The sequence below is a fragment of the Berghia stephanieae genome, chromosome 6 (assembly GCF_034508935.2).
Source record: "Berghia stephanieae isolate SIO BIC M18660-M18661 chromosome 6, UCSD_Bste_1.3, whole genome shotgun sequence".
NCBI lineage: Eukaryota > Metazoa > Mollusca > Gastropoda > Nudibranchia > Aeolidiidae > Berghia > Berghia stephanieae.
The window spans coordinates 55,531,687-55,542,213 of NC_088365.1; the positions used below are offsets into that span (position 1 = coordinate 55,531,687).

The 10,527-nt window shown below is 35.3% G+C and overlaps 1 protein-coding gene across 1 annotated transcript in view; it reads right to left on the reverse strand.

The window, feature by feature from the left end:
- The window catches only part of LOC144975300 (contactin-like), a 36,963-nt gene that overhangs the window by 25,262 nt on the left and 1,174 nt on the right, over positions 1-10,527 (reverse strand). The window contains exons 3-8 of the mRNA XM_078919256.1: positions 9,484-9,587; positions 8,034-8,119; positions 5,851-5,996; positions 4,200-4,307; positions 2,901-3,099; positions 386-516 (exon numbers count right to left, since the gene is read on the reverse strand). Coding sequence (XP_078775382.1) covers positions 386-516; positions 2,901-3,099; positions 4,200-4,307; positions 5,851-5,996; positions 8,034-8,119; positions 9,484-9,587 — 774 coding nt within the window. The remainder of the gene's footprint in view (positions 1-385; positions 517-2,900; positions 3,100-4,199; positions 4,308-5,850; positions 5,997-8,033; positions 8,120-9,483; positions 9,588-10,527) is intronic.

The following is a 10,527-nucleotide window of genomic DNA, read 5'->3' on the forward strand; positions in this document are numbered from 1 at the left end:
GCATTCGTACATCACATCCACTCACATACAATATTCCAGCCTTAAAAACATCTCACAGACAATCGAGTTTTCTTCCCCAAAATAGCAAAGGAATGGAACAGCCTCCCAGAAGCAAGGCAATTGTATACGCTACCAAAATGGAAGCCTTAAAAAGGGTCTTGCCCACCTCCCTAATGAATACTACAAAGCAGCATTAATCGTCAACATGATGGCGCTGGCTGCCTTAACCAGAAGAAGGAATATTCTGTTCCCACTACATGCAATAGATAACAATAAATTCAAGCTTCATGAGCTATCAGACTCAGCAGAAAATGATACAATATGGATTTTTTTCTTAAAAAGCTAAGTCATATAATAAATTATATTTAAAAAATGTAATAATTACTTCCAAAATTAAGTTCCACTGGAGAGCTGAGAATAGTACCATACTTGTTCGTCACTTTGCACTGGAAGGATCCCTGGTCTTCGTTTTCATTGGGATTAATTATGTTCAGCCTGCCTGTCACAGTTGAGTACCTATTTGGCATTAAAAGATTATGGGTATAAATTATTATAATAATTATTTTTGAAAGGGAAAAATAAATATATGATTAAAGAAAGAAAGAAAGGTAACATTAATTTGTAAATTACGAAAAAAAAAATAATAAAGAAATGAAAGAAAGGTAAAAAACCTCAACTTTGACCTTTCAATTTATTTTTCAAATTGTCAATAATTGCAGTAAGCGAAAGACAAAAAAAGAGAGGACAAAGAATTTAGATATAAGAAGAATATCTCATAACTTAATCCCTGATAAATTCCTTTATTCAATGTCATCAAGAAACTATAGACCACTGGCAATAACTAACATGGTGAACTCATCGCTCAAACACCATCTCGGTGCAGGTAACATATCAGAAATAAATTTCCAGAACAATATTGTGGGTAGGTGATGAATTATGACTCAGGCCTACCAAATCGAAATTTCAAAACTTTATACATGACAAGTGAATGTTTATTTTTTGTTTGTTTTAAAGGGTTTTACGGCACTTGCAACACATTAAAGTCATATCAGCGCCAGTAAAAAGGAAGAAAATGGGAGAGGAATCTGTTATAGAATTTCAATTAGGGCACCCAAGAAAGGTAAGACAAAAGGGAATTTGGTTCAAATAGGGAACAGATATAGATTCCAAGAGCACACTATCAAAGTAATTAGTTTGAGATTACCTAAGTCTCATCTAGTCACAAGCACAGGTCCCCACTAAGAGGAATACACTCAAATGTTTACAAACCAAATATAATATGTAAACAAAAAAATAATACAATGCATAGCAGAGATGATTTACAAGGAAAAAACATCATCTCCCAAAACTAATTATACATTTGACTGTTTCCCTCTCAGCCAGGGCCAGGACAAAACAAAGTAATCTCATTACAAGACAAAGACAGAAAGCAAGTTGGAAAACATATAGGGGGATAGAATACACAGAATGTACCTCCCTTCCCGCTATGGGAGGTCAGGAACCCCACCCAGGACAGGTGAATGAAATAACTGTCACAATTAAGAGAAAGAAGAGACTGTTCCTGGCAACGGTAGAGTCAGTGCTTCTATATGGAGCAGCGACATGGACTCTTACTAAAGCCCTTGAGAAGCAACTGGACGGCTGCTACACCCAAATGCTGCGGATGGCCCTCAATGTAAGCTGGAAAGAGCACATAACAAATGAAGAGCTCTACAGTGACCTCCCCCCAGTGACCTCGAAGATTCAAAAGAGAAGACTGAAACGTGTGGGGCACTGCTGGAGACACAAGGAGGAGATTGCAAGCAGTCTTGTGCGATGGAAACCACCTGAGCGAACCAGAAGCAGAGGCAGGCAGAATAAAACCTACATTGACTGTCTGCTAGATGACACAGGAATGGACAACACCCGGGAGCTGCGTACGCTTATGGAGGACAGGACAGAATGGCGAAGACTTGTGGTTCATGTTGGGCGCCCCAAGGGGCGACCTAAGTAAGTAAGTAAGTAATATAAAAAATAGTAATATGCACAGAATGATCTGATGCATCTCAGCGTGATGAGTATCTAAGCTCGAGCAACAAACTTTCCTTTTTAAAAAAATATATTAAATTTAAAATGCTTGTTTAGTTCTGCAATTGCAGCCACGTAGTTCTACAAAAACAAAAATTGTAACAGTGAGTGGACCTGTGAAATAACTTGAGCATCCACAAATAAATAATCAAATAAATACTACTTTTCAGACACATCAAATATGACAATAGATAAGTGAAACAAGTGATCTGATGCATTTTTCCATACTGCAGTAAAAAAAAAAAGCAAGAATATGTGTCCATGTGATGTATCCAAAAAGGTCAAGGTCTCTTTAAGGCCCATCAAGGACTGACAATTTTTTTTTTTTCAAGACCTATAAATTTGTGACCAATCGTCTCAAAACAGTAGTATGTTGAATTGAACATGATGCTTAAATAAATAAAATAAATAAATTCCCTTTATTCATCCCATAGGAGGAATTTCTCTCTAGGGTCTAACCAAGGGATGACTGGAATAACCCAGATGTCAGCCGCAGTGCAGCGCTGAAAATTGAGCTAGGGCGAGGTGACTTGCTCAAGGCCCTCAGCGCAGCCATGAGTGAAATTTGGTACCTTTCAGGTACAAAGCAAAGACTGTACACTGAGCTACGCTGCTCCTCAAAACTAGAGCTTAACCTGTTTTGTTTGCTTCGTTTTTTCCCCCCAAAATTTCAAAGTAATGAAATTGTCTTTTTCAGATCCTTTTACTTAGAGCTCTATTTTCTTCAGTGCTAGTTCAGTCTGACATAATACCAAATTGATGTAGTGGGTCACATTTTTAAGACAAGTTGTGAGTCATCTTCGGAATCATTTGATGCATAGTATGGTATCTACCTGTCACCAAGAGTCAATGGGACCATCTTCCTGTCAATATTTTGCTTCAACCACTGGTAAGTTACAGTAGGATTCCCGTCGGCTACACAGTCAAAGTAAACCAGACTTGTCTTGCCTAGAATCGTGACAGACTCTGGCTCCACCAGGAAATTTGGTCCTCTTGGTGCATTAGTCGGACTTTGAATATTGAGACCATAATCTAGGGAGAATAAAATGAATTTAAAAGGAGAAAAAAATAAAAATAAAATAAAGCACTTTACAAGGGGTCCCTAGCCAACAGCAATACTAAACATGTAGGACGAGACATGATGCCTGTTAGGCAATATTACAATTTTTTTTCGGACAGACACAACTACTACATACTCATTTTACACATGAGTACAGTGAAAGAATGTGAGTAAAGATTTTTTAAAATCCCCAAATCCCATCAACATTTAAATGTTGAATGACATGTTAATTAACTTGGACTAAGCATTTGATCGTAATCTAATTATGCATGGAAATATGGGGATCTTGATAGCTTACTTAATGGTAGAGAAATCACCTCAGTAGCAAAGGAGCCAGTATCAATCCCAGCTGCAGTCAAGTTTGTTTTTTTCTGACCCGCCTAATCCATCCAGCAGTAACTGGGTGGCTGGGTCTGTAAGATCTAGCAGAATGTGCATTGGGGGAGACTGCTAATGTTCATTTTACACTACAGAAACCTGGATAAACTCATCCCACGAACAAAGAACAGGTGTTGAATTCATGTTATGTCAAGGTTTTTATGACTCCTGTGTCCACCCTGCAGAAATATGGTATCTGGGTCTCTTTAAATTTCAAGTGCTCTGCATTAAAAAGGGTCGCATCCAAAGGGTATGTAAAATTAATTGTTTTTGTCCCTATAGTTTAACAGAAACAGGATAAACGGGCGTTATAATGCTGAAGGATCACGCTGCTCATCCAGCTCAGATTGGGTAGCTTGGACTTTTGGAACGTGGTGGAAAGTATTCATCAGACAAATTAAATCCAAATAGGTGCAAGCAATTATTAACACTGGCCTACTACAGGCATGATAAAAAAACAAAAAATCAGTATATTTTTTGGAAAAATCCGAATTTGAAGAGAACAAATCTGTAAAATCCTAAAATGTATTATTTTTATCTTTAATCATATAAATTGTTACTTTGGCTCTATGTGCCTTATAACAATGAAGGTATATATATATAGATATGTGGAACAATCAAGTCTAAACTGTGAACTACAAGTAGTCAAACTATTTTAAATTTTAAAACAAATAAAAAATATCCATGAACTCACCAAATCCTCTGCGCTCCTGTGCAATTCGGTACACTTCTTCAATGTGAATCTCACAAATGTATGACATAGTGATCCACTGGCTTCCAACTGCCCATCCAAATTCTGGGTCTGTCGAATAAAATTTAAAAAAATAATAATAATAATAATGCAATATCAGTGCCAAATATGAAAAAAAGCCACTGGAGATCAATCCTGTAACCAGAGCTATAAAAGATCAACCAACAAATCCTATTTATTATCGTGGCATGGCTAATTTTTTAAACACCAAAATGAAGAAAGTTTGAGCATGTTCAGTGACTTGATGGGTGTTAATAATAAAAATCTGCCAATGGTGTTATGTCAAAGAGCAAAATGGGACGCCATTACGCACAAAATTGTCATGACCCAATACAGCACAATGTTTGGACAATTATATAAGATAGAATTTGCTACTTAAAAAAAGCACAATCAAGGAACATGAAAGGGTCATTTGTATACATGTAAACAGTCCAACTTTTTTAAAAAATGGATAGTTTTCTCCAGATTGCCAAATCATGCGATCCCGATCTTATCAGAACAGTTGGCCGCCATGCGATAGGTAAGGCACCTTATACATCCTGTTAAAAAAAAGAGTACCAGTACAAAAGGTACGCCTAACAGATAACTTTTGCTGCAGGGAATGGAAACTTGGTTTTATTAATACTGCTGGGAGACTAAATGAAATATCAAGTAGCCTATTGAGTGTGGTACATCCTTTGCAAATGTGCTTTGCTCGTATTTTTTGTCTAATAATTAAAATCCTCTAAATATGCACCGCTATTTAGTCTATTTTCTTTGTTAACACTTACCCTGACAACTCTGTTCTGAATTAAATGTTATCACTGTAATATAAATCAATTCCCTTTAGGCAAAACGCAAATAGACTGACCGGGAACTGGATGAGTTCTCCCACCACTTCACACACTTCTGACCTGGCACTTCTCCCCTAACCGGCATGCAGGATACAGACCAACCTCATCACAACACTAATCAAGTTAGTCTATAATACTGAGAACTCAATCCTGAATCTAGGTGACTTACATTACAATCACTATCTGTGACACATATGTAATGAGGACCACAATGACATATCACACCATACAGATCCACAATAGTACAAATTGAAAACAAACAATCTGGCACATCCACCATGTCATTTACAAAATTACAACAGAAGAATACTGAAATAAAAGACTTTTCAATTCGACCCCCATCAAATCTATTTTCGTTAATTATAAAAAATAACTAGGAGTCGGAAAGTAACAAAGCCAAGCCACCGCAATAACACAATGCATTTTGGGGTCAGGATAGCTCAGTTAGTAGAGTACTCGCCTCAAAATATAAGAAAAAGGTATCGGTTCCAAGTGTAGTTGAGATTATCACTGACCTGACAACCAACCATAATCCTCAATGATTGGGTAGCTGAAATTGTTAGATGTGACATAAAGTTGTTTGCATTAAATTGTCATCCGATCCAAGGATATCAAGCATTTGTTAAATTCCATTTAACACACCAGAAAGCTAACTAAATATCTGCTCAATGGGCTTCATGGTTTTAAAGGATTATTATGAAAAGGTGAGTATTAAACCACTTATTCGGATTGATTTTTAATTTTTAAAAAGTAAAACCAACTTTTGTATTTGTAGAACATATTGTGGTGTCCAGTCCGGTATTCTTTCGGGTCTACAACCCATGCTGAACTGAATGTCCCTTCCGTGCCATCACCTTCCCAGAATATTTCACCATTGTCAGTTCTCCCACTTGTCCACCAATCATCTCTGTGAAAAAAAAAAGAAAAAAAAAAAACAACGTAAAAAACATGAGCTTTCTTATCTAGACAAAATGTACTAAATGTGTTCAAAGAGTTTTACAAGATATTCTAAGCCAACGGCAATAATGAACAGGTAGAAGGGAGTAAGCATCTATTGATGTGTCGTTATCATTTCTTAGAGGTATTTTGTTTGTTTGTTTGTTGCTTTAGGTCTCTTCCAACACAATTGAGGTTATATGAGAGACCGCTGAAACAAAAAAAAAAGCAATCTAACAAAAATAGTACAAATGTAAATCAAAATCATAACCTAAAGATATCATAAGCTAAATTATAAATAACCAAGAACAAACAGGCAGAAGATTTACAGAAAAAAAAATATCCCCTGTCAAAAATACAATCACAAACAAAAGAAGCAGGATAGGCTAGTAAAGAGAAGAAGAAACGACATCACCATCGGATCGTACACCCATGCGAACATCATAGGTATATGATTCAAGGGTGATGCTCCCATCCAACCACCCGCTTCTTAGAGATAATGTTGTTATGAACTAGGTAGTCATATAACAATGAGAATGGTGATGAAATGTGAGTAAAACAAGCCTTCTCAATGGACTCAACTTTGTGCCACCCACAGCAAAACTTGAACCATCGACCTACCGGTTTCAAGCCGAGTGTCATAATACCACTAGCGCACAATGTCTTTTTACTAAAATTACAATATTCTTATGTGAACCTCTGAGCAAACCATGAGAGTGACAATAATGATTGGACCACTTTTAATCTCTGCAAGTTTGAATGCTTTTCATTATCCCTTTTTAAAAAGCTTTTCCTCATGTTAAAAAATGAAAGTTCTAAGATAGAATTGCGTGATTTCAAGAAAATTTGCACTCTGGTTAAGAGATATACAATGAAGCTTCTTTAAGGGGCAGTGTGGCTCAGCGATACGGTGAAAAAAAAGGTACCGAGCTCGATCACCTGTCGTTGCGCTGTGTGGCCTTCAGCAAGTCACCTCGCCCTAGCACAAATTATAGTGCTGCACTGTGACTGACGCCTGGGTTATTCCAGTCTTCCCTTGGAATAAACTCTAGAGAGATATTTCCCCTATGGGATAAATAATGGGAATATTATTTTTATTTATTTATTTTAACCTTTCAAAACCCTTCATTCATAGGCTCATAAACGGATACACTCAAACTGATTGAATAAAGGAAAGTGGTATGATAGGTGGATGGGGATAGATTTATTCTAAAAAGAACAATAATTAACAATTTTATAAGACATCTACTTCAAAATCAAATCAATCTCTGTCAGACTCATTATACCATATGTGTCAATGCATGACATAATCAGTAGGAAGGTGAACATTTTGGATTTAGATTTTTAAAAAAATCTTTTTTGCATTTCCTGAAAGAATATGCTCCGCAGAGCATTTTAATCTTTATTTGAAGTAAATAGGGTGATTTTTCATGAAGTTATAGTCAGATGTATGGGAAAGGTATCCAGCAACTTTTCTCAAGTTTAATACTTTTTCAACTTGACTAGCTGTAAAAAATATTTAGAAGTGAAATTAAGCTTTGCTATTTCCAAAAGATGTACAAAAAGGGTTAATTTAATCATTTATGACAAGAACTCATTTTTTGATAAAAATTGACCTTCTTACTAAACTTGGCAATATCTCAGTTCAAACCTTTTCACCATCCGACTGAGTATGCCATTCACTGTAACATATATCGCTAACAGAGCTATCACTTTTTATTTTTTATTTTTTTTTTGACAAACAAAACAAGGTAGGTAAACAGCATCTGTCAAGTGACAGAATGAAAAACAAAAAACAAAAAAATCCCAACAAAAATAAACGAATATGAACATTAAAAAAAAACAAAAAAACAAAACAAAACAAAATATACAAAATGAGATTGTTTTCTTCCTAAAATTTATTTAGAATTATGGCATTAAGATTGCAACCAATGATATTGGCAGTGAGTAAAAGAGATTGATGAGTTTCTAAAACAAATTACAAGTAAATAAACGAGTAGGTACTTACCTTCTTTGATCATTAGTAAGAAGCCACCTCTGGATAAACTTGTGCTCGGCCTCACTACCAACACTAACTAGTGTTGCCCCATACTCCTAAACACCAAAATAAATAAATAAATAAATCTTTTACTGAAAAATTGATAATTATTGCTTATTTTAAAAAAATGTAATATGCAAGATACTTTCAGGACATAACATTGACAGAAAAAGGAAACTTATAGAACAGTCAAAGGATTATAGATCGAGTAAGATAAAAGAGACGTAAGTTAAACAAAAGCCATAGTGTATACTTTAAAAGCAATCTATCTGGGTACCATGTAATACAAAATTAACAAGCTAAAATATATCTGTGAGGAAGCCATTGCTAAATTTGTCATTTAAAAAAAAATGGTTCCTTAAATATTCACAAATCAAATTAGTTTCTTCTGTCCGACATTAGAAGTAAGATTTGTTGCAGAACTCAGCATTGAAGAAAAGAAAATTGTTAAATAACATGAACGAAGAGGAAACGCCACAATGATAATTGCTCATATACATGTTTCAATTGAAAAAGCTTTAATAAAATTATTTGACCTATAATTACAATAGCGACTTTTTGACTATGGAGAATCAATAGAATTTCTTAACTGCTAAAAAATAAAAATCCGCAATTCTTTTTAATTTTGGCTTTATATTCCATTGTTGGTGTCCATTCACCAGCTCTGTCACAGACAACAAACAAAAGAATTTGCAGAATTTTCTCTTAAACATCCCAAACTCAATTTTTATTTTTGTTTGTTTGTTTGTTTGTTGCTTTAGGTCTCTTCCAACACAATTGAGGTTATATGAGAGACCGCTGAAACAAAAAAATAAGCAATCTAACAAAAATAGTACAAATGTCAATCAAAATCATAACCTAAAGATATCATAAGCTAAATTATAAATAACCAAGAACAAACAGGCAGAGGATTTACAGGAAAAAAAATATCCCCTGTCAAAAATACAATCACAAACCAAAGAAGCAGGATAGGCTAGTAAAGAGAAGAAGAAACGACATCACTATCGGATCGTACACCCATGCGAACATCATAGGTATATGATTCAAGGGTGATGCTCCCATCCAACGACATCACTATCGGATCGTACACCCATGCGAACATCATAGGTATATGATTCAAGGGTGATGCTCCCATCCAACCACCCGCCAATTTTTATTTTCTTCCAATCTAAAAATCACGATTTCCAGCATTATTTATCTGTACCATCATTTTTAAATGTTTAATAATAGATGTGTTGTTATATTTGATTACATATCTATGTGTCATGAGTAAATTTAAACTTTTAAAAATGATTTTCCTCTAAACTTTAGATTGAAAAATATGAATTTGATAAAATTTTGTCTCCTCAAAAATGTGTGTAATTGTAAAGATGAGGCAGATGTTTTCGCCATAGCACGGTGATAAATCCAGATCTCTTACCTGACAATGCTTTACTGCACCTCTGTAGTTCAACTCAGGATAATTGTTGAATTTGTAACATGTCTTAGCATAAGCCACCCATCCCAATTCTGTAGGACATCGAACTGAAAGAGTATCAAGAGGGAAAGAAACAGTTGTGAATTGCTTTTATCTTCTTACCCTAACGTGGAGTTGTGGTACAACATCTAGCTTCTGACCTGTAAGTCCTTGTTCGGATCCAGTTGCGAGTGGTGCAAAGATGAGCCCTTGAAGAGGGCTCTTTCCTCACATTCTCTCATCATACTCAGGTGTAAAATGAATCCCTAGCTGGTAACAGAGTAGTCACTATCCAAAAGAACATGTAATATTGCCTTATAGAGATCTTGTCTTGTCCTAGGTGTTAAGTGTTTTCAGCTTAGGACTTGTTGTAGATTGCTTTGAGCACAAAAAAGTGGATATTTCACTATGTATAAGTTCAAGGTTGCTAACAAGGTTTAGAAGTTTACCATAGTTTGATTTAGTTGGGTTTTTTTTTTTTGATAGCCTCAAAAAAAAATTATTAACAAAACAAAATAACCAAAATCATTAATCCTGTGGGCAAATATGTCTTTTGGATCTATATTTTTGAAAAAAAATTTTTTTTTTTTAAAACGACCAAAAATATAAGAGGCCATCTCCAATAAAATACAGTAAAGATTTTTAAAAAAAAACAAAAGACGTAGCAGATCCATCTATACAAGTGTCTAGTCTGAGACCATTTAAAAGTTCCATACAGACACAGATTAAAAGCTTGATATTTTATATCCCACTGATATTTACTTATGTGCTAAAGTGTTTTACACATGGTCAAAACCAACAGCAACCCTTAACATGTAGGACAAGACATGACTCCTGACAGCGTCATTACAATTTTTAGACTGAGACCCGTATGTTACTGGCCAGTTACTCATTTTATATCTGAGTGTGGTGAGAGCATGAGAGTAAATAGACTTTTCCGTGTACTCAACCTTGCATCCCCCACATCAGGACTCAAACAAGGGACATACTTGTCTGAAGGCAAAAGTT